Source organism: Manis pentadactyla, chromosome 6 (assembly GCF_030020395.1).
Source record: "Manis pentadactyla isolate mManPen7 chromosome 6, mManPen7.hap1, whole genome shotgun sequence".
Classification (NCBI taxonomy): domain Eukaryota; kingdom Metazoa; phylum Chordata; class Mammalia; order Pholidota; family Manidae; genus Manis; species Manis pentadactyla.
The window spans coordinates 30,364,145-30,387,964 of NC_080024.1; the positions used below are offsets into that span (position 1 = coordinate 30,364,145).

The window sequence follows — 23,820 nt, forward strand, 5'->3', positions numbered from 1 at the left end:
ATCTTACCCCCTTCACGAGGCGCTGGGTTCTCGCAGGTGTAGATGTCGTCTGGCTGTTGTCCTGTGTCTTCTGGTCTCTCTTTTAGGAATAGTTGTATTAGTTGTATTTTCAAAAATATATATGGTTTTGGGAGGAGATTTTCACTGCTCTACTCACGCCGCCATCTTGGCTCCTCCCTCTGAGTTTCTTGACTTTGGCAACATTGATTTTTGGAGCAAGATCATTCTTTGCTGTGGAGGCTGTCCATTATAGGATATTTGGGAGCATCTCAGGCCTCTATCCACTAAATGCTACTACTTTTCCTCCACTCCTCTAGTGTGACAACCAACAGTGTTTCTAGACATTGTCAAAAATTACACTGGGTTGAGAATCACTGGTGTAGACGTGGGTGGCAATAAGGGATGGGAATTAGCATTGGGGCAGTGCCTCATGAGGTGGTAGGTGAGTAAGTAGTCTCACCAAGGTGAGAGCACAGAAGCATGGAGCGTGGGAGAGAGCAAAGGCACAGAGTCATGGAGATGCAGTAGCAGAGGTTACAGTGTTCTCCAGAGGACTGGAAAGAACCAGAGGTACAGCAATCCAGAATGAACCCAGAAGCAAGGACTAGGAACTAGGCGGTTAACCTGGTTATCCCAATCAGAGAATGAAGCAGAGGGAGGACCGTGGGTCGGCTGACAGCCGAGTTATACTTTGCATTAGCAACAGGGTTGAGTTCAATCTGGGGGCAGTGCAGGCTGACAAGTAAGAGTTGGAAGACCAAGCTGTGGGGATTAGAGCAGTAAAGAGACAGGAACAAGGGGGCCTTCTAATCAGAGATGGCAGGAAGCAGGCTGAGATCTCATTTATCAGTGTGATTTATTCCTTCTAAAAAATCAGAGGCCTTGTCAACAGCGCCAAGTAGCTCTGGTCCTAGATGTAGATCCATTATTTTGCTTTTCTTACCAGGGTCTTCCCTATAACAGAAACTCAGAAAAGTCAGGAACTTGTCCATGGCATTTTTTTTTCTGGAGGAAAAAAAGAGTTGTCCTAACTCTTATAGCTAGTCTCCTATGTTGATTGCCAGAAAGAGAGGGTCTCTGGATAGGCCTTGAGTAACATTAAATTGTGGTTGCCTCCCTGGGACCAAGAGATATGTCATTCACAGAGGCCAGCACAAGCCTTCTTCACTGTTGAAAAGTTCAAAGTGTTCAAGAGTTTGCCTGCCCCATGGACCACAAATTTGTAGCTGGGTTGAACACGGCCCACAGTTGCTTTGTTTTAAATAGTAGTTTAGAAGCTGAAAGTTCTTCACATTTAAAAAATATATAGATATTCAACCATTCTTCATAAACTCTGGTAATACTGAGTCTTTATTTCTCACATGGAAACAGTTGGTCAGAACTGAGTAGCTGCTATTCACTGAAGGCAAGTCTCCTACTCTGTGGTTCACCCAAATGCTGTTGTCTCCCTGACCTGGAATACTGTGCCTATTAAAGTTACCTGTACCTGGGGACATTTAAATTATAAAATAAAGGGAACAGGATGTTTTACCTCTGCCAAAAGAGTATAGGTCTAATATCACAATTGAAGGTCTGCCCCTCATTTCCTTAGGAAGTGGGAGTCCTACCAGCCCACCAGAGTCAAATACAGAAACTCCCTCATACTCAGTCTCTGTGCTTAAAAGGGTGTTCTTTAAGTGGCTCCCCAACTCTTGCTGTGGTAAGAGAGATGCCCCTTATGAGGTCAGGTTCTTCCTCCTCCTGTTGGAAACTCCCCTCTCTCCCTTCCAGGAAGCTTCTGGAAGCCAAGACCATTGTTAGGAGCAGCTCTTACCTCAAGGGTTTCTTATAACATCTGTTAACAGGAGTTAGGCATTGCCAGGTCTCCACCACAGTACTTAAAGACAAGGCCTAGAGAAGCTAAATTAGCTAGAATACAGGTTCCCCTGCCTTAGCAAAAGCCCAAAGGCACAGTGGAAATATCTTCTCACACAGTGGACCCCAGAAGTAGGGCTACTCTGCTCCACAAAGTCATCTGGGGGCCCAAGCTTCTACCTTGTGAAAAACCACGGTTTCCTCATCCATCTTGTACATGATGGCTCATCACGGCATCCATATTCTGGACAGTAAGCAGACGAAAAAGGGGTAGTGGAGGGCCTTGGACTCTGGCACAGAAGGCCCCAAAGTCTAAGGGTCATTTTTGAATCCTCTCTTTCTCTCACATCTGGTGCATTAAGAAACCTATTGACTCTCTAGAATCCAATCATTTTTCATCATCTCTGTTGCTACCATCCTGATCCAAGGCACCCTCATCTCAAGCCTGGATCATTGCAGTCATCTCCTTACTGGTCTCTCCTCTCTGTACTTGCTTGCCCCACCACCCACCACTACACACAGCAGTCTGTTCTCAGACTATTCACAGAAAGAAGGATCTATAATATAAAACAGATTGCTTTTTCCCTCTGCTCAAAATTCTCCAGTGGCCTCCCATTTCCCTTGGAGTGAAAGCCAGTGTCGTTCAATGGCTACAACCAACATCTATGTGATCTGACCCCCCACATGCTTGTTGCTTCTTTCCTTCTACTCTGTCCCTTGCTCACTTTGCTCACTCTGTTCTAGACATACTGGTATCTTTACTGTTCCTGGAATATGTTAGACACACGTCTGCATAGGGCCTTTGCACTGTTGTTCCCTTTGCAAAGTTCCCTGGAATACTTTGTTGTTCCCTGGAACACTCCTGCCTGAAATATCCACATGACTTAACACTTCTATGGTACTTGCCACTTTTTTACATACTATGTGATTTGCTTTTTTTTTTCATTATATTTATTTTCTTACTGTTTATCTCTTCCTGCTAGAATCTAAAATCTAAGAGGGAAGAAAGTTGTCTTATTTAGTGAAGAGTAACAATCAGAACAGTGCCTGACAGATGTAGGCACTTAATAAATATTCAGTGAGTGCATGAGTGATCAGGATTCAGAAATGGTGGTTGACAGCTCTGAGTTAATGTTATAGGTTCAACTGTGGCCCCCCCAAAAAAAAGGTAGAAGGTGGAAGTATTAGCCTCCAGCATCTCACAGTGTGATCTTATTTGGAAGTAGGATTTTTACAGAGATCATCAATTTAAAGTGAGGTTATTAGGGTAGGTTCTAATTCAGTATGGCTGGTGTCTATATAAAAAGGGGAACTTTGAACACAAAGACACAGGAAGAATGCCATATGATGATGAAGGTGGATATCAGGTGATGCATATATGTACTGCCAATGGGTTTCACCCCCGGGCAAGTTCACTATGGATTCAACGTGACCAAAGAAATGACAGTAGGACGTTGTTGGGGCGAAAGGGTTTATCACCCGGCTTGTTCTCCTGGTGGCAGGTTGAGCACTAGCATCTCTGCCTCTGCCCAGAGCATTGGGCCTAGCTCTCCGTATAGTGCAATAATCGCTTATTGCCTACTGGTGTGGAAGCGTTAGCCTAGCAACAGGCTAGTTACATCATCAGTGGTTAAGTTCAGTGAGGATCCTGGCCATAGGAACCCCAACTTCCCCACAATGTACAAGCCAAGGAACCCCAAAGTTTGCCTGCAAACCACCAGAAGCTAGGCAAGAGGCATGGAGCAGATTCTCCCTAACAGCCCTGAGGAAGAATCAACTGTGCCTACACCTTGATTTCAGACTTCTAACTTCCAGAGCTGGGAGACACAAATTTCTTTGGTTATTTTAAAATTCTAAGACTTTAAGTGTAGGGTTCTTTGTTATGGCACCTCTAATATAGTTCATTTCTGGATGTTTGGGTAGGTCTAAATGAGGTTTAAAAACTCAATTAGATCAGGAGGTGCCTGGAAACTTTGAAGCAGTGTGTAAACTAGATATAATAACTAAACAAGAATGTGTCTCGAAGGGCGAACTGTGTCTGCCCAAGGACTCGGTAGGACAATTGCTGAATTCTGTCTTACTTCTCTTGTCTCCATTCTACTCCTACTCCTCACTGTTGCCACCACACAGAAACATCTAAGTCATAGGGGAATTCCTAGCTTATGTTTCTCATGAAAGCTTCAGCTGGGCGACATTCAGCAACTCTTGAAGATCTTCCTCCAAGCCTGAATTAACTGGTTCTTGCATCTAATCAACTCAACTGCTTTCTGGAAAACTGGGAACCTCTCTGATGCAGGTTTTTTTGGTTTTTTTGTTTGAAGGGATTCTGAAATTGATAAGATAGATCACTCATCCTCAAAGTACCTTACCTACCTCAGGAGAAGTGGGAAGAGGAGTGGTTGGCATCCTTTAGCAGACACTGTGATCCCTCTGGCCCAGCAGGCTCAGTAAAGGCATTGGAAGAGCAAGGCTCCTGACTCCTGGCCAGCATACTGGTTGTGTTCCAATTAGGAGTCCCCCATGGGCTTTCTGTGTTTGGGTAATGAGGTTCTTTCTACTTAGTGCTTACGGATTTGTAAGGTTATTTAGACCACTACCTAGGCCATTTGGCTTCAAAATTGCTAATAGCCTAGGCACCAGGAAGGTAAGGGTGTCCTAGCATACCAGCAAAAAAACAAACAAACGAACAAGACTGAGTAGGGGACTTCAGATTGGAAAGGATTTGACACTGAGAAGGATCAGCCACCAGAAGGAGAGGAGAAGGCAGAGTCATTTCCCAGATCTGAAAGAAAAGGGGAGCAAGAAAGAAGCCAGTTCCTGCTCACTGGAATAAGACACATGAAGAAAGGACTTGGTCTCAAGGAAGAAGCCAGGATCCTGGTGATAGAACTGTGGGTCAAGGTCAGAGAGATTCTGGAAATGACACATTGACTTAGGGGTGAACTCACAGACTCTCAGCTAAGCTATTAAAATTACATTTGGTTCTGAAAAGGATTCATAGCAGAGCCAATCACTTACCAAACACACATTAAGCACCAGTGATATGCTAAGACTTATACTAGGCACTGTGGGGTACAGAAATGACAGTCATTGCTCTCAATGAGTTCACAATTAGGTAGGGAAGAAATTAAAGATACATCAGTGACAGTGTAGTGAATTAAGTAGAGTATGAGGGGAATGTCTTGGTAGTTAAGAGCTCGGGCTTTGGGTCCAACAGATCTGAGCTTAGATCCTCCTAATTAGAAGGGTCTAATTAGACTTAGACTCTAATAGGTTGTGTGAAGCTTCTCCAGGCTTCAGTATCCTTTCTTGTAAATGTCAATAACAATAGTACTACTTACAAACTTTATAAGATTCTTACATGGGTCAAATTAGATCATACATGCATGGCACATAGTAAATTTTCAATAATATTGGCTATTATTTATAATAATAGTTATTATAATTATCTGGGGAAAGGTAATCTCAGGAAATGTTTCCAAGAAAAGGTGTCTTTTGAGCTGAATGTTGAAAAATAGAGAAGCTGGTTGGGTCTGGGATTGAGAGAACACTAATGAGTTGCTTTTGCTTTTTAATTATGCCCTGCCAGATTCCTCAGACAAATCTAGGTGGGATAATGAACCCACTGTGAGGCAAATCGAGGGTGAGGTGCCTCTAGGCAACACAAGATGTTTTGACCTCTTCATTTTTACCCTACTATAATCCCAAATCTTAAATATTTGCCCCATTAGTGATTGTAGCTCCATGAAATGAATACAACTATTAATCTTTCTGTACTTGATTTTGAATACTAATAGAAAATAGAATTAATTTTAGAAAAATCAATAGAATTGATGAATTCTGTCTTAGAAAATAGAATTGATGAAGCTAAAATTGTAACCAGTAAACTTTTTTTGATTAAGAAAAAGACATTTAAGAGTTCTTAACCCAGGGAAACTCACCTTGATAGGGGGGAAAAAAGGCCACAAAAGAAAAATTCCTTTGATAGTAGGTAAAATTTGGTATGGACAGAAATAAAATAAAAGTAATTAGTAAGTTGTTTGTTGTAAATGTAGAAAAGGATTAATTCAAAGTAACTCAAAGTAAAGGAATTCCAGTAAACTAAAAACTTAAATAATGTTTAATTGCATTCTATAGTTAATAATGAAATTAAATGGTCATAATCAAGTTTACTCCAAAAGATTCTTTTAGTTGAAAAGCCTTCCATATTGTTATAGCTCTGATTAACATGTTTGCATTCATAAACATAGAATCAGTACATCTGTGGGTGCAAAACAATGGGTCAGAATCTCCAGTGCTTGCCTGTGGCATCCAGGTGGACGGGTTAAAGAAGCAGTTGGAACTCTGTCTAGAGCTTAAGAACTCAGGGTACAAATAAGGATTTCGAAGTCATCATCACATAAGTGTTAATATGTTTTCATTTGCACCTTTCATAAAAAAATAATACATAGTAAGAACTTAATAAATGCCTGTTGAATGTCAGATTCTCTCTAGTCAGCCCACAGTCTTTATGAACAGAGGAATTGCCCTTGTAGAATCAGTCATTTTAATTTAGCACTTACTGAATACTTCACAAAATGAATTCTTGCAGCTTTGGGGAACGTGAGAGCAAAACTGAGGGCACCTGGAGTGTAATCACAAGTCCTACCAAGAAATATACTATTTCCAGCACCTCAGATGGCATATTTTTATCCTTATGTTGTGTACTGAATAGTTCTTCTTTTAAAAATTGCTTTATTTCTTTTAAAATTTGCTTCTGTAGATATCCTCATTCTCCACTTGACAAGACCATGGAAGATCTAGAGGAAATATTATTTGAAGACTTTGAGAACTACTCCTACGCCGTGGAATATTACTCCCCAGAGTCTGATTTGGAGGAGCAGGTCCACCCAGGAGTCGTTCACTGGGTCTCCCTGGTGTCGTATTCTCTAGCATTTGTTCTGGGAGTCCCAGGAAATGCCATTGTCGTTTGGTTCACAGGGTTCAAGTGGAGGAAGACAGTCACCACTCTCTGGTTCCTTAATCTGGCCATTGCAGATTTCATTTTTCTTCTCTTTCTGCCCCTGTACATCTCCTATGTGGCCATGAATTTCCACTGGCCCTTTGGCATCTGGCTGTGCAAGGCCAATTCCTTCATTGCCCAGTTGAACATGTTTGCCAGTGTTTTTTTTCTGACAGTAATCAGCCTAGACCATTATATCCATTTACTCCACCCTGTCTTATCTCATCAGCACCGAACGCTGAGGAACTCCAAGATTGTTGTTGTATTTGTCTGGCTTTTGGCTTCTCTGATGGGTGGTCCTGCCCTCTACTTCCGGAACACTGTGGAGTTCAATAACCACACTCTCTGCTATAACAATTTCCATGAGCATGATCCTGACCTCACTCTGATGCGGCATCATGTTCTGACCTGGGTGAAGTTTATTTTGGGGTACCTCTTTCCCTTGCTGACAATGAGCATTTGCTACTTGTGTCTCTTCTTCAAGGTGAAGAGGCGAAGCATCCTGGTCTCCAGTAAGCATTTCTGGACCATCCTGGCTGTGGTTATGGCCTTTTTGATCTGCTGGACTCCTTATCACCTGTTTAACATTTGGGAGCTCACGATTCACAGCAATAGCTATTTCCAGCAGGTGCTGCAGGCCGGAATCCCCCTCTCCACTGGCTTGGCATTCCTTAATAGTTGCTTGAACCCCATCCTTTATGTCCTCATTAGTAAGAAGTTCCAAGCACGCTTTCGGGCTTCAGTTGCAGAAATACTCAAGCACACGCTGTGGGAAGTCAGCTGTTCTGGCACAGTGAGCGAGCAGCTCAGGAACTCTGAAACCAAGAGCGTGTGTCTCCTGGAAACAGTCCAGTGAATTCTTCTTATTCCACAAATCAGTGTAAGGCTTGTGTGTGGGTCCCCTAACAAGGTGATTTCTGATTATTTAGTGCCAAGATACAGAGCTGACCATATCTTGTTTTGGTCAATTTATTGGCATCACACTTTTGTGTGGACACAAAAATTAGGACAGATCTTACCTTTGTTCCCCCTGCAACTTAAATTATCTATATTATTCTTGCTATACCATAGTGGAATTGATCACCACTATTGAGATAATATGAGTTACTGTATTTTTCAACTAAATAACTTTTAGGTGTTCGATCTTAAGTATATGATTAACTAATTTCAAAAATGTTAAAATGTGTTTGTCTAAGCTCACTTTAATTTTGCACAAGTAACCTATTTGACATTCTTAAAATGCAGCATGTGTCCTTAATTTCTTTATTTCATGTAATCTGTGTATATACATTTATGAATTAAAGTAATAGTTGGTTATAGTAGTTTAAAGCATTGTTCCAGTTAACTATTAATGCTTAGTAAACAGCCCCCAAATCTAATTGCTTAAAACAACAATTTGTTATTATTATATGTCACAATTCTGAGAATCAGGAACTCAAAAAAGGGACAGAAGGGAAGTTCATCTCTGCTTCACAGTGTCTTGAGTCGCAGCTGACCTGGGATGAGCCAAACGGCTGAGGGTGGAGTGGCTAGGGGTTGCCTGAGCAGCGGCTCTCTCCCCTTCCCTCTTCTTCCCTTTCCCCTTCCCCCAACCTCTCCCTTCTCTTCTCCTCCTCTTTCTTTTTTTTTTTTGTAGATAATTATTTTTTATTGAAGGGTAGTTGACACACAGTATTACATTACATTAGTTTCAGGTGTACAACATAGTGATTCAACATTTATATACATGACAATTCTAGGTACCAGCTATCACCATACCAAGCTGTTACAATATCTTGACTATATTCATTACATCCCGGTTACTTATTATTTTACCATTGGAAGTGTGTACTTTTTTTTGTTTGTTTGTTGGTTTGTGCGGGCATCTCTCATATTTATTGATCAAATGGTTGTTAACAACAATAAAATTCTGTATAGGGGAGTCGATGCTCAATGCACAATCATTAATCCACCCCAAGCCTAATTTTCATCAGTCTCCAATCTTCTGAGGCATAACAAACAAGTTCTTACATGGGGAACAAATTCTTACATAGTGAATAAGTTACATGGTGAACAGTACAAGGGCAGTCATCACAGAAACCTTCGGTTTTGCTCATGCATTATGAACTATAAACAGTCAGTTCAAATATGAATACTCATTTGATTTTTATACTTGATTTATATGTGGATACCACATTTCTCTCTTTATTATTATTATTTTTAATAAAATGCTGAAGTGGTAGGTAGATACAAGATAAAGGTAGAAAACATAGTTTAGTGTTGTAAGAGAGCAAATGTAGATGATCAGGTGTGTGCCTGTAGACTATGTGTTAATCCAAGCTAGACAAGGGCAATAAAACATCCACGTATGCAGAAGATTTCTCTCAGAACGGGGGGTGAGGTTCTAAGCCTCACCTCTGTTGATCCCCAATTTCTCACCTGATGGCCCCCCTGCGACTGTGCCTGTCTTAGGTTGTTCCTCCCTTGAGGAAACTTACCCGTCTCTGGCTAACCAGTCATCTTCCGGGGCCATACAGGGAAATGTTAAGTTGGTAAGTGAGAGAGAAGCCTTATTGTTTGAAAAGGTTAGCTTTTTATTTCTTTGCATATTTATGCCCTGTAGCTTCTATGCCCAGCATTTGTCTTGAGGTATCTTTACCACTTGGAAGAATTATGATACTCGGTAAATTTGATATGAGGCACGAATTCTATTTAAGGGTTGTAATTAGGAAGGAAGAAGAAAAGCTATAGAAGTAGCAGGCGGCAGAAAACCTGGGAAGATTGATTATTTCTTTGACATATCTTCTTGTAGAGTAACTTCAGCATGTATAGGTTTTAAGCTACTACTTAAATTGCGCACACACATTAACATAATAGGAGTACAGTTACATAACCAAAGCATACCTGTAATTACCAGCCATCTCCAGTGAAACCAAGAAAACCAGTTAGGCACCTTAGGCATTTGTGAAAACTTATCTATGAAATGGTGGATATTGTCCATCTCCTCTTTCTTCACACAGCTATCCAGCATGACACCTCAGCATAGCCAGACACTCCTTATATGGCAACTTAGTGCTTCAAGAGATCAAGGTGGAAATTTCATGTTCTCTTAAAGGTTATGCCCAACATCGACACAGTATCACTTCGTAGTATTTATTGGCCAAAGCATCACAGACCAGCTCAGATTAAAGGGGAGGGGACATAGACCCAACCTCTCAATGGAGATGTGCTCTCATCTTTAATCCCTCATAATATCATTATAAAAATAAACGTTTTTGGAAAGTTCTGGAAATGTGCAAGTATGTATAAGATTGCTGTAAACATAGAACATTGACCCTGCGAGTAGATAGGCCAGCTCAATCTCAAAATGATTTCGGAAAAAGAAAGCACATGTGATACATTGATAGATTCCACCTACTTCTATTGCTCTAACTGAATTTACATAGGCATCTAAGACTAGTAAAAAATTATTTTAAGTCAGTGACCTCTTCATGATGCAAATCTGTCACACTTTTAGACTTAAAAGAGTATTTTAACCTCTATTCATTTACCTCTTTTGCAAATAGATTAGTACCTACGAGGTATACAGAACCATAGTAGATGGATATTGTGAGGGATGCCAAGATGCATTTCAGTATATGGGATTTCAGTATATTTGAATGTTTGATGAAGAGTGGAGTATACAAGAAGAAAAATATTGTAAGGAGGGTCTGCTAAGCTCTTGGAGGAAGTCTGGATTCATCTGAGAATCTAATGAAAATTATTTTTCTGGGCTTTTACCCAGGGAAAATGCTTTTAAGTAAAATATCGGGAAGTCCTTAGACCCCAGGCTAAGAACTCCACAGTTTTAGTGGCTTTAATAGTAGCTCTTAGTAGGGATGTAACAGGAATCCACTTGGAGAAAGTAGCAACTGGTATAGGCACTTCCCAGGAGAAACAGGAGCTTGTTTTTTGTTTTCAGTTTGAGGGAAGATCCAGAGTAGTGTAGGACCCAGGATTGGGGAACCCAAGTCTCCTCCCCTGGCTCTGTGACCTTGGCTAAATTGAAATTTCTAGACGTCACGTTCCCGTCTGCAAAGTGAGGATAACAATAGAAGTACCTGCCACATAGGATGATTGAGAAAAGTAAATGAGCTGATGCAGGTAAAGCATCAAGTGCAATTCTTAGCTCTATAAATATTTGATAAATATTAGCTGGTATTACACTTATTCAGTGAAACTCCTAGCATCTTCTACCATCGTAACTGCTCAGTAAATGTTAGATCCTTTCCTTCTCTTGAGTGAACATTAAAATCTTGTAGGAATAAGGGAGCTCTGGTCGGGCATTGGTGATTCAGAAATAAGGAAACTCCACAGAGAACTTTAAGACAAGACAGTTTATAAGTACAACAAAAGAACATTCTGTACGAGGAGGCTGCAGGGGGCAGGTAGGAGTAGAATATGAAGGACTTCCTGCAAAAGGTATTTGAAGTGCATCTTGAAGAATGAGTACAATTTTAACAAGTGCAGGTGAGGAAAAGAGGCCTTTTCAGGTAGGTGGCCCAGCAAGAGCAAATGTAGAGGTTGGAAAACATGAGCTATGTTCAGAAGAGAATTGTCCTGTTATATAGGGACAAAGTAAGGATAGAAGATTCAAGTTGGCGTCTGGCTTCAATAGTCCTCCACAGTTTTGGTGGGGGATGAATTTTTGGAAGTCTGTGGACATTTTCCTTTGATTTTTACTTTACTGTCATTAAGGCCAATGACATTCCAAATGACAGGCTTTCATTTGGGGCATTTTGTGAATGCACTGTTACCCATCCAACCATTACCCGTCCATGTCCGTTTATCAGTCTCAATTTCCATTTTAAGTTTACTCTTACATGGTATTACTTTCTCATTCTCATTAGTGGGAGGTATGGAGCAAGTTACACTGATAGAGTAAGATTAAACGTCTGCAAGTAGGAATGAAGAATTTACTCATTTTATTGCCAGTGCATTAACTGGCCTCGGAAGACGTGGGTTTGAGTTCCTCTTCTCTCACCAGGTTGTTTAATCCAGCAAGTCATCTTTCAGAATTGTTTCCTCATCAATAAATGGTGATATATAAATTATATATAAATGGCCACCTGTTATAACAAAGTCCAAAATAGACAATGTATATGAGGCATGTATTTTTACATTTTTATTCCAAGGACTATAATTGCCATTGTCAGACTGTATTTGTCTGGGAAAACAATACATATATCCCAAAACACCAATGGAACTCTTTGTATTTGTGTCCTCATCCATAAATTTCTTTCCATAGTAATAGTGAATGAAAATTTAAACATTTTTCAGTGTTTATAGTCTCCATTATTTTTAAAATTATATTGTTTATAAAATTTGTGTTTATATGTCTTAATTTAGTCATTTCCACTTATGTTAGGATTATAACATTTATTTACCTGCTTCCACTGACACAATTACCAGATCAGAGCTCTGCCTTTATCTTGTCTTTCTCTGGCTTAAAAAACTTCAGGGCTCCTCATGCCCTTATAGAACAAGCCAGACTACATAATTAAAATGCCTCTACAATGTGGCCCCACTTTTATCTAATCCCCAACAGACACTGCAAAATCCAGCCAAACTGGTCTAATTCCCGCCCAAATGTGTATTTTCATTCCTGTCTTTATCATTCTGCCTTTCACACCCTCCTGGAGCATTCTCTCTCAGTCTTTTTTAAAATACAAATTACTGATCAGGTCCACCCAGCTTAGTCAGGATTTCTTTAAAAAATTTTTGTCTTAAATTCTAGCCGCCTCTGAACCTCAGAATTTTAGTATTACTTGCTTAATCACAAAATGACTGAACAATTTGTGTTTGAATCACCTTCTCTAGTAATTTTGTCAACTCTTGAGTCTAATGTAGTGATACTGAATCATTTTTCATTCTCACATTGCCCAGCCCTCTTAGGGATGCTGAATATGAAAAATAAGGTTTCAGTTTGTAATCATTTATGGGACATGCAAGAAACGGTGGCCTCCTATTTTTTGTCTTCCACTCCAAAGCCAGATACAGAAAAAAAAAATCTTTGTGTGTGTATCCATACGCCTTCTGAGCCCATTGGTTCAAAAACAGTCCGTATACTGGCTCATGTGCAAATGTGAGCATTGTTCGTAATAGCAAAAAACTGGAAACGTAAAGATCCAATAGACTTGGTTACATAATATATGAGACAATGAATTATTTAACTGTTACAAAGTTAAAGCTTTTTCTGTACTGATTCAGAATATCCAAGATACAATCTCCAAGACATCCAAGTCTATATGGACAAAATGCAAGGTGCAGAACAGTTGGTTTTATGCTACAGTTAGTCTTTGTGTATGCCTAGACCAGCTCTGGAACGACCTAAGCACCTGGTGACACTGGTGGTTTTTATGGACGTGAACCAGATGCCTGGGGTATCGTGGAAACTTCACTGTGTAACATTAGAATTTTGAGTTAATGTATTATCTATTTTTTTTAATGTCAAATGAGATACCATCAAATATACTTTTATTCAAGGCCATGGAGTCAAGATTTTAATGTCACATGCTTCATTATAATTTTAAAATTTACAAGACAGCTATGATTGACCATTAGCTTTACTCTTAACCAAATTGCCAATCGTTTGTCGTTAGTAATTTTTGTTAAGTTATTACCATTTTCATCACTGTTTAGTACTCAATCCTTTTAAACATGTCAGTGACTGTGAATTATTTTTGGCTACTATTCACCAGTTACTACATCTGTATCTTTCCATAGCATTTCCAGAATCCCCAGGCTTGCTAGTTCTCCGGAAAATGGAAGTGCTGCCCTCTGCTGCTTCCCATGATACTGACAAACTTGAAAATTTCATCTTTTATTTTAGACTGGGTCTAATGCGTGAAATACAGCTTTGTGAAGATTTTATTCATCAGTACATACATGTCTGATAAAATTTTCTTTAGAAAATGAGAAACTCATTTTAATCTCTTTGATACAGAGATCAGACTACAAAATAGAGGTCAGCTATTTCCAAGCTCCACTTTTGTAAAAACTGGGGTAAAAATATCAAATGTTAGAGACAGCCCAAACGGAGACACACCTGTTTCCAATGTTTAACTGTCCCTTGACTAAACAAACTGCCTTCACTCAGTACATATACTTGCATTTCCTCAGGAACTGAAGTCCCTAAAATCCCAACAGGTTTGATCAAATTTCCAAATCCAAGTCAAACGTCCCACTTAGTCCCCACCTCCATACCCAAGTCAGGTTTATGAACCACAGCCTGGGAATCAGTTACCTATGTAACTTCCCTTCCAAGACACAATAGTATTTAAAAATCACACATCCAATAGAACAAAATTTTACCTCAACTGTAATGAGACATTAAATTTGCAGCATCAGCCTTGACAAAATGGTTAACTTGAACCAAATCCTGGGAATCCTCTTACACCTGACCTTCTCTGGGTTACATGTCCTTTGGTAATGTTACACGCCCCACCTCCTGACATTTAACACAGAGGTGTTTGTAGTTGTGTGACTTCAGTCACGTTGGAACCCCCAACTTAGAAGATGCTAGGTTCAGATTACTTGAACCAAAGTTCATCTTGGTTTTTTTAAAAAAACAAGGCCAATAGGAAAACGTGAAAAATTGTGGATAAAGGTGGCATCATGCATTGCCAAGGACATCACTAATGGGAACAGAATATGTACTAAGATTAAATCCATCTCTATTTGTAATAATCTCCTCAACAACTACCTATTTCCACAGTATTTGTAATAGGTATTTTCCCCTTTTGGGCTAAGAACTGTTGAGTATGAATTGCTGACCCAAATATATACTATTTACGAGTCACCTATACATTGAATTTCTTCACTCAAAATGGAAGAAGGGCTGTAAACACCACCATCCTATTTACACAGTCAAGAGCCAAGGATTATCTTTTAAGCTTTTATTGAAGTGTAATGATCCATGATGGATTTTAGATCTTGTTGAAAGCAGCCACATCCATGGACTGCACATAGTCCTCAAAAGCAGTGATCTTCTCCTCCAGCATATCTGTTCCAACTTTATCATCTTCAACTACACATTGTATTTGAAGTTTTTTAATTCCATAACCTACTGGAACTAGTTTAGCTGAAAAAGAACATAAGGAAAAATCTTAGAAAAAACCTGTTGACTGGCAAAGGTTTAAACTATGCCAATTCCAGATGCAACTTCAAAAAGCAAAGACTAAACTCACAAGAGCCCCAGACCAAACCGTCTGCTTGAATGCTTCGGACGCACTCCTCTAATTTTGCCATGTCTGTCTCATCATCCCAAGGTTTCACGTCTAGTAAGATGGAAGACTTGGCAACAAGTGCAGGTTCTAGAAAAACATAACAGCATTATTCTAATAATTGTATTTTTTCATTTTAGTGTAAGCCACTTAACAAATCTTTGTTTTGCAAGGAATCAACTCAGTCAAACCATAGAATACTCTGTTTGTCACACATAGGGCCCACTTTCTCTTTTGCTAAGAAAGTGGCATTTAATTGTGTAACAGTTGATGTCCCACAGAGGAATGCCACAACTGCTACCATAAGAACAGCTGCAGACCAGTAGCTGTGGAAGCTTTATGAAAAACCACCTCTTTAGGTGGTTTCAGAATATGGACCTACTCAAGTAGGAAGGAAATTACTTGGGGTGGGGGGTCAAGTTTCAAAAATCTCTTCACACTGTTATAACATGAGGTTAAAGAAGCACAAATTATAAAATGACCTACTTTTGGCTTTCTTTGACTCATACTGTGCAAGACGTTCTTCTCTTAGCCTCTTTGCTTCTTCACTTTCCTGGAAAGAAAAAATATAACTAATTTCAAAAAGCTTAAATAACTAATTTTCTCAGCTTAAAGTTGGTGGGACCACCACAGAAACAACCAGTTTTATCAGAAAAAAACAAATCCATCACGAGCTCAGCCGAAAGATGGTGATTTGATTTTATTCATCATGTAAACAGAATTTTTAAAAAGCAGGTAATAAAGTGGTAAAGCCAGGATTCAAATCCAGGCAATTTTGCTACTACACAGCCTGTGCTAAGCACAATGACAAACATTAATTTATGTCATACCTCCTCATCATCAGATCCAAAGAGATCAATGTCGTCGTCATCTTTACTGTCTGTAGCTCCACTTCCTGTGGTATCTTCCACATTAGCAGGGCCATACTTGCCCAAAGCTTTCTTCACTCCTGGCAGGCTTAAAAAATTTTTTAAATTGGACCACTATTAGATTGGTATGTCATTTTCAGACATTACACGAGAACTTGTGTTCATCACTGCTTCTCAATAGACCCCTCTTGTACTAATAATTTACCCTTTAATACTCCCAAGTAAATACTTCTGTATGTTTAACTCCTCACCCAAGAAACGTTAGTAGCATGGGAGATGTTATATTCAATACTCACTATGATTTACTCTTTCAGTATGAACATTTCTGTTTGAGATTTCATTAAGTATGCTCAGTTCCATTCTTAGTGAACTGGAGTCCAACTTCCCCAAACTTCCACCCTTGTTGGTAGTTTCAGAAGAATGGCCAAGGACTGAATGAATGAGCCACCCTCTCACCCCAGAGGTGGGCCCCCCAGGTCAGGGTCCAGGCACATTGGCAGGGCAGTGTGGGAAAAAGCTGAATTGCTGTTGTCCATGTTCTACCTGTTCTGTGAAAAAACGGAGCACTTCAGTCTCTGGGCCTTCTAAAGTCACACAGAAATTTAGCGTACAATATCCCAACAAAACTAAAGTGGCCTGCACCCAATTTTGTCGTGTTAAAATCCTGAGTTTAAGCTTAGGGGGTAGTCTATTCTTAAGACAAATTAAAAAATTATTTAACCTGGCCTTTTCCTTTTCGTAAGACTTGATGTGATTATACCACCGTAAGGCATGACACAAGTCAGCTGGCGGGGGGCCGGAGACCGCTTCAAATACTGCAACATCGGCTTGTGATGGCACATACCTGCCGATAATACAAAAATAATTACACCTTTAAAAGAAAAGCCACAAACACCAGGAAAAAAGTGACAAACGCTGCATCCATCAAACTAATTAGTGGGAACTCGCCCATATTAGCGTGCTACCCAAGTTGCTTTAGTGCTTTTTTTTTGTTTTGTTTTTTTTAAGTAAGTCCCTTAACATCTAGGACCATCTGGTTTTCCGCGCCATCCTGAGGAACGCCTTTCAGTTGGTAGACCTGTGCTACTAGGATTGCAAATTCTAACACAGACCTGCATACAGTCTTACATTTACTAATGAGCAAAGAGGCAAAAAACCTGGTTGAACCAAGTTAAGGGGAAAGCAACCTGCTTTTCCGCTGTTAGTCTCTAACCCCGCGAGGGCCCTGGGGGCTGATCTTCCTCTCTTCCAGCAGCAGCGGAGGCCACGCCACGTGGCCCGGGCCGGCCCCAGGCCCCAGCCTGCCCGCTTACCCCTCGATGTAGCTCTTGTCCGCCAGGTAGTCGTTGAGCACCTGCAGGCCAGCAGAGCTTTTCAGGTCCCCAAAACCCATGGTGACGCCGGTTCCGGAGAAAAGAGAATCGGCGAAACCAGCCCACACCGACTGCTTAAAATGAAAAGAGACCGTAAAAGGCCGGAAAATCCCTTATATAGAGACGGAGGCGTCTCCCTCCGACGCACACGGCCGAAGGTTAAAGGTCAAAGTACGTTAATATTATTCCTCTACGTAAAAACCGGAGTCTCTGACAAAGTAGCACACAAATTATCCGCCGTCCGTTCCTCGTATTTGGGAATAAGTTAATAAAAGGGGTGTTTCTTAAATGAGTATCTCCACGGCGCCCGAAGACTACAGGAACCGCCCCTTGAAGCGCCGGAGATGACCGAAGACGCTCAGCGTCTGCTTACCACCACTACCGGCGGAACTGCAGGCCCCAGCCGTCCCTCCTCCCCGCCCGCCCACTTCTCCCGGCAGCAACGCCATCCGCCCCCGCCCTTGTCCCTTTGACGGAAATTGCCGAACTTAATCGAAGCGCGAAATTGTGGAGTCTGGAGTTTCCAGTCCCTCCTGGCTTTCCGTTCTCCAGGTCTGTCTGCCGGAGTTGACCAAGGCCACCATATTGGGCGAGCGACCCGGCCTCTTAGGGGTCCGAGAGGAACAGAGAGCTGTGCAGAGCAGCTTCGGCGGCTCCAGGGAGTAGGTAAGGCTGTGTTTAGATGAGAAGGCTGAGGTACCTCGGCCACAGGTGTTAATTTATTGACTAGACTGTTTCCTTTTGGCTCGAGCCTCATTCTCCTCTTGTCCTTGACTGTTCGCCGCGTCGCACCCCGTCGCCTCGGGAATCCCAAGAGCCGGCAGGTGAGGACTGTTATCCTTGGTCTTTGGTCTGATGGAGCAGGAAGGAGGAGAAGGTTCAGGAAGCTCCGGGGAGCGCTGGCCTGAATGCAGGCTTGTGGATGACCTTCCCTCTGCAAGGGAAATGCAGGACATTCCCCTTCTGGAGCGGAGGCCCGGGGAGAGGACCTATGTCAGGTGACTTAGGCCTAAGACAGAGCATTCTCCCCCAAATTAACACAGACCTGCATCACTGTTGGGAAGGCAACCGTCCACACCTCCGATTTTTATTTGTGTTCTTGTTCATTGGCTGAGTTAGGTAGCACTTTTAATTCCTTTCACTGGTGAAGAAACGGAAGAAAAGGACATTTAAAGAAATTAATCCAAGATTGCAGTGCGAATAAAGAAGTTAGGTTGTTTAAAAGTTCTTGGGATCTAATGCACGTACTGTAAGATAGTGGATCAGACACAACTCATTATTAGTAGGTGACAGACGATGTCTGCAAATTCACTGTCACAAAGTCAGATTTAATGAGTTTTATGAATTACTGTAATCTGAATTAATGAAATTTTGTTATTTATCATAATAGGTATGTGAAACTTTATACAAAATACTCTAATTAAAAGTAAAGATAACTTTTCTTTCTGTTAGCTTATGTATACCTTTAATTGGTGTTACTTATATAATCCACTCTAATTTCAGTGATCCAGCGATTGTAGAGCTGAATATTAGAGCAGGGTTTCTCAACTTTGGCACTTTTGACACTTTGGAAAATTCTTCATTATAGGGGACCGTCGTGTGCGTTTTGGGATGTGAACATTCTCACCTGGCCTCTGTCCACTAGAATCCAGTAGCTTTCCCGCATTCATGACAACACAGACATTTCCTGGAAAGCAAAACTGTCCCTGGTTAAGAACCAGTGTTTTAGAGCTTACTGTGTGCCAGCTTGAGGATAGGCACTGAAGGTAGAAAGATTCAAGAATCAAACCTCCAAAATTTTTAATTAGAGTATTTTGTATAAAGTTTCACATACAGTGAGAATAGAACAGGCATCTAAGCAGATATAGCAAATCTTTACTCAGCAAAGAAAATGGCACTCCAGATACTACAAAGGCTTGGGCTTGTGAGCCAACTGAGAGTATCTGAGGAACATTTAGTAGGTAACTGCTCAGAGCACAGAATATTAGAATGCATATAGGAAATGAAGGCAGAAAGGTAGTGTTATTTTATACAGCTATTTATGATAAGCTCATTGTTATTCTTGCAGTTTATTTTACTATATGGTAGTGTTTTAGGTTTGATCATTTGTTGATAGTTAAAAACAACAACGGAACTGCCCTTCACATAGAACTGAAAGGCCCAAATTTTGTACACTAGCTTCTCCTTCTGAGGCCCTTGACATTGTACAAGTCAGTTAATCTCTCTGAGACTGACTATTCTCATCTTTAGAATGTGAGGGACAGTACCAGGACTTGTGAATGTTCAGTGAAATAGTGCATATGAAGTGCTTTAAAACTATAAAATACTACCAAAAAGTTTGTAATTAAGGTTTTTTCCCCCTACAATAATAATGCTTCTTTGTTTTATTCCTAGCAGTATGTTAAGGATACCTGTAAGAAGGGCCTTAGTAGGCCTTTCTAAGTCTCCTAAAGGATATGGTGAGTTTTTTTTTTAAATTTGCATTTGTGGGTACTAGACTTTCTATCTTTGTAAATTCATAAGTCTATGGAATGTTTCTTGAAAGACCCTAAATGCATAATTGGTTTTAAGTGAAAATTTTAAAAATGACCCAAGTTGAATAGAATTTTCAAAATGTACCTTTACCTTCAACAGTTTATAGAAATTATCATGGAATAGAAAGTAGTAGGAACTGACCATCAGTGCCAAAATGGAAGATGCAGTCGTTCTGCTTTTGATAAGTGATCTTCCATCAGCATATTTTCAGTGGTATCAAAAGTCTTGACTTAAACTGCTATTAAAAGTAGATAACCATATTCTGTCTGGCCTTCAGGATTGAAAAAGCTTTTTCCTGATTCAATATTTTAAAAGTTTGCATCTAGAGGAATAAAGGGGAGTAGTGTAAAACGAGGACAGACTTTAGGCTTGTAGGATAGAGTTAATTAATCTATTATCCTTTGCTGTAATAAATTCAACTCTGTTAATTTATTTTTCACCTCAATATTTTTGATGGTCAGTTCGAACAACTGCCACAGCAACAAGCAACTTGATTGAAGTATTTGTTGATGGTCAGTCTGTCATGGTGGAACCAGGAACTACCGTCCTCCAAGTAGGCATACATTCTAATTCTTTATTTTTGTGCATACTCTGATATTTTTTAAATTACCAATTTATTTCCTTCATACTTCTAAAACTTTTAAGATTCCTTGATAAACGTTCATTAAGAAAACTGTAGATAGTAAAATTATATGAAAATAAGTTTGATTTGAAATGTTGGCATTTCAAAGTGAGCTATCATTTATCCGTTTCTGGTTTTCTTAGTGAACTATGGCAATTCTTTTGTTTCACTTCTGGTTTCCAAATAGATACCCATTAAGACATTTGAAATTATTAGAAATAAATTATTAGTTAATGTAAGTAAGTTTGGGAAAAGGGTAGCCTTTATTTGTTGTGAGCCTGCTTGATGCTTTTCATTTTATATAACCTTTCTATTTTTAATAATTCTAGCAGACAAGTAATGACTCTAGCATCTTGCTATGCTGATGGACAGTGATTGCAATGGGATTGTGGGGGGTGGGACTTGATGATATGGGAGCTAGGCAAAGAGGAAGTCCAGGTATGAAACCACTTGGACAGAGTTTGAAGGGGTGTCTTCATGAAGACAGTAGTTCAGAGTGGAAATGCGGAGTCAGGCCATCAGTATGGTCTGAAGAAACTTCATCCAGTTTCTTTGACATTAAGGTATGTGTACGTTCAGGATCCTTAATGGGGCAGCTTCAGAGCAGATGGGTTGGAATTGAGCAAAGAAAGAGGGAAATCTCTTGGAGATGAAGTAAGAATTAAAGAAGATACAGACCCTTATAGATTAGACTAATAAGATAGGTGGGGGATGGGTTTTTTTGCCTGTGTTTTAGGCAAGACAAGGATGAGGTCAGTTTATTCTAATGCAGAAATTTTTTCTTTGTTTTAGGCTTGTGAGAAGGTTGGCATGCAGATCCCTCGATTCTGTTACCATGAAAGGTTGTCTGTTGCTGGAAACTGCAGGATGTGCCTTGTTGAAATTGAGAAAGCTCCTAAGGTACTTGACACCTAAAATTCCACACCATGCTGTAGAAGATAGAAAACTTTAAATCTTGCGGCAAACTTTATTTAGAATCAGTATTATTGTAGTGGAGAAACTTAGCCCTGTTTCTATCTATTAAATCATTTTTTGTGTGATTGATTTTCTTCATTCAAAAATGGAAATATATCAATGAAAGTGGCTTTATAAGTACAAGATATAATTGTAACAGATTTAGAAATTGAAAGTGAGTTCTTACAGCTGTCATTATTTCCAAGTGGCTGTATGACATACAACTAAGATGCAGAGCTGCCAAGCAGCACATGCCAGTCTTATGCTGTGTTATTTTCACTGGAAAAAAGGGTTGTGGTGAAGAAGCTCACTTTCAGTTTAATTTCATTTTGGCTTATGCCATTTTAATTTAGTAGTGCCTGCTAATCGAAACAGTTACAGATGTAGCTTGGAGATACCGTGGGCTCAATTCCAGACTACCACAATAAAACAAATAATGACAATAAAGTGAGTCAAATTAATTTTTTGGCTTCCAAGTACATATAAAATTATGTACTGTATTGTTGTTTGTTAAGTGTGTGATAGCATTATGTCTAAGAAAACAATGTATACCTTAATTAAAAAATATTTATTACTAAGATAAGCTATCATCTGAGCTTTCAGTAAGTCAGTCTTTTTGCTGGTGGAGGGTTTTGCCTCAGTGTTGATCAGAGTGGTGGTTGCTGAAGGTTGGGATGCTGTGACAAGTTCTTAAAATAAGACAATGGATTGACTCTTCCTTTCATAAAAGATTTCTTTGGAGCATGCTATGCTTTGATAGCATTTTTCCAACAGGAGAACTTCTTTCAGAATTGGAGTCAGTCTTCTCAAACCCTGCCACTGCTTTATCAACTAAGTTTACATAGTATCCTAAATTCTTATTGTCATTTCAAAACTCATCACAGCATCTTCACCAGGAGCAGATTTCATCTCAAGACACCCCTTTCTTTGCTCATCCGTACGAAGCAGCTCCTCATCTGTTAAAGTTTTATTGCAAGATTCAGCAATTCAGTTGAGTCTTCAGGTTCCCCATCTAATTCTAGTTCTCTTACTCCCACATCTGCAGTTACTTCCTTCACAGAAGTCTTGAACCCCTTAGTCCTCCATGAGGGTTGAGATTATAACCTTCTTCCAAACTCCTATTCATATTGATATTTTGACCTCTTCCATGAATCACAAAAGTTCTTGATATCATCTAGAATGGTGACTCCTTTACAGGTTTTCAATTGATTTTGCGCAGATCCATTTGAGGAATCAGTATCTGTGGCAGCGATAGCCTTAACCAAATGTATTTCTTCAATAATAAGACTTCAAAGTCAAAAAGTCTCCTTGATCTATGGAGAATGGATGTTGTGTTAGCAGGCATGAAAACATTCATCTTGTTCTATATCTCCATTAGGGCTCTTGGGTGACCAGGCCTATTGTCAACGAGCAGTAATATTTTGAAAGGACTCTTTCTGAGTATTAGGTCTCAATAGTGGGCTTAAAATATTCAGTAAACCATGTTTTAAACAGATAGGGTGTCTTCCAGGCTTTGTTTTCCATTTGTAGAACACAAACAGAGTACATTTAGTGTAATTCTTAAGGGCCTTAGGATTTTTTTAATTGATCTTCTTTTTTTGGTATCATTAAAATACAATCACATGAGCAACATTGTGGTTACTAGATTCCCTCCATTATCAAGTCCCCACCATATACCCCATTACAGTCACTGTCCATCAGTGTAGTAAGATGTTATTGAGTCACTACTTTTCTTCTCTGTGCTCTACTGCGTTTCCCATGCCCTGCCCCCTACATTATGAGTGCTAATGGTAATGCCCCCTTATTCGTCTTCTCCCTCCCTCCCTTCCCACCCATCCTCCCCAGTCCCTTTCCCTTTGGTAACTATTAGTTCATTCTTGGGTTCTGTGAGTCTGCTGCTGTTTTGTTCCTTCAGTTTTTGCTTTGCTGTTATACTCCACAGATGAGTGAAATCATTTGGTACTTGTCTTACTCCGCCTGGCTTATTTCACTGAGCATAATACCCTCTAGTTCCATCCGTGTTAGAAATGGCAGGATTTGTTTCCTTCTTATGGCTAATAATATTCCATTGTGTATATGTGCCACATTTTCTTTATCCATTCATCTACTGATGGACACTTAGGTTGCTTCCATATTTTGGCTATTGTAAATAGTGCTGTGATAAACATGGGGGTGCATATGTCTTTTTGAATCTGGGATCCTGCATTCTTAGGGTAAATTCCTAAGAGTGGAATTCCTGGGTCAAATGGTATTTCTATTTTTAGTTTTTTGAGGAACCTCTATACTGCTTTCCACAATGGTTGAACTAATAAAGTACATTCCCACCAGCAGTGTAGGAGGGTTCCCCTTTCTCCACGTCCTTGCCAAC

General features: G+C 40.0%; 3 protein-coding genes and 2 non-coding genes across 19 annotated transcripts in view; 2 read left to right on the forward strand and 3 right to left on the reverse strand.

Moving 5' to 3' along the window:
- CMKLR2 (chemerin chemokine-like receptor 2) overlaps positions 1-8,178 on the forward strand; it is a 45,249-nt gene extending 37,071 nt beyond the window's left edge. For 10 of the 11 annotated variants that reach the window (XM_036927944.2, XM_036927941.2, XM_057503665.1 and 7 more), the window contains one exon: positions 6,617-8,178. In XM_036927944.2, coding sequence (XP_036783839.2) covers positions 6,645-7,712 — 1,068 coding nt within the window. In that variant the 5' untranslated portion in view covers positions 6,617-6,644 and the 3' untranslated portion in view covers positions 7,713-8,178. Of the gene's footprint in view, positions 1-2,485; positions 4,151-6,616 lie in introns of those variants that run through there. The other variant, XM_036927946.2, reaches the window with a different exon arrangement.
- Positions 8,179-14,757: 6,579 nt separating this feature from the next.
- EEF1B2 (eukaryotic translation elongation factor 1 beta 2) lies at positions 14,758-17,437 on the reverse strand. Its single transcript, XM_036927958.2, has 6 exons — positions 17,282-17,437; positions 16,690-16,812; positions 15,930-16,056; positions 15,586-15,652; positions 15,064-15,189; positions 14,758-14,957 (listed from the first exon to the last, which is right to left on the reverse strand). The coding sequence occupies exons 1-6, from the start codon at positions 17,359-17,361 to the stop codon at positions 14,803-14,805; spliced, it is 678 nt and encodes a 225-aa protein (XP_036783853.2). The 5' UTR covers positions 17,362-17,437; the 3' UTR covers positions 14,758-14,802.
- On the reverse strand, positions 15,300-15,433 carry LOC118933627 (small nucleolar RNA SNORA41). Its single transcript, XR_005033194.1, has one exon. It is a non-coding gene; the product is annotated as a small nucleolar RNA SNORA41 (small nucleolar RNA).
- On the reverse strand, positions 15,740-15,818 carry LOC118933636 (small nucleolar RNA SNORD51). The gene has a single exon (XR_005033202.1). It is a non-coding gene; the product is annotated as a small nucleolar RNA SNORD51 (small nucleolar RNA).
- Positions 17,438-17,780: 343 nt separating the features above from the next.
- Positions 17,781-23,820, forward strand: part of NDUFS1 (NADH:ubiquinone oxidoreductase core subunit S1) — a 30,637-nt gene continuing 24,597 nt past the window's right edge. Inside the window, exons 1-5 of one of the 5 annotated variants that reach the window (XM_036927955.2) lie at positions 17,849-18,007; positions 18,093-18,165; positions 19,736-19,800; positions 20,338-20,429; positions 21,291-21,398. In XM_036927955.2, the coding sequence (XP_036783850.1) occupies positions 19,740-19,800; positions 20,338-20,429; positions 21,291-21,398 (261 nt within the window). In that variant the 5' untranslated portion in view covers positions 17,849-18,007; positions 18,093-18,165; positions 19,736-19,739. Of the gene's footprint in view, positions 17,785-17,848; positions 18,008-18,092; positions 18,166-19,735; positions 19,801-20,337; positions 20,430-21,290; positions 21,399-23,820 lie in introns of those variants that run through there. The other 4 variants (XM_057503656.1, XM_057503658.1, XM_036927957.2 and 1 more) reach the window with 4 other exon arrangements.

Coding starts and splice junctions, on each gene's coding strand:
- EEF1B2 (XM_036927958.2), bottom strand. CDS start 17,361: ATGGGTTTTGGGGACCTGAAAAGCTCTGCTGGCCTGCAGGTGCTCAAC. Junction 15,190..15,585: donor TGAGTCAAAGAAAGCCAAAA/GTAGGTCATTTT, acceptor ATGTTTTTCTAG/AACCTGCACTTGTTGCCAAG. Junction 14,958..15,063: donor CGGTTTGGTCTGGGGCTCTT/GTGAGTTTAGTC, acceptor GTTCTTTTTCAG/CTAAACTAGTTCCAGTAGGT.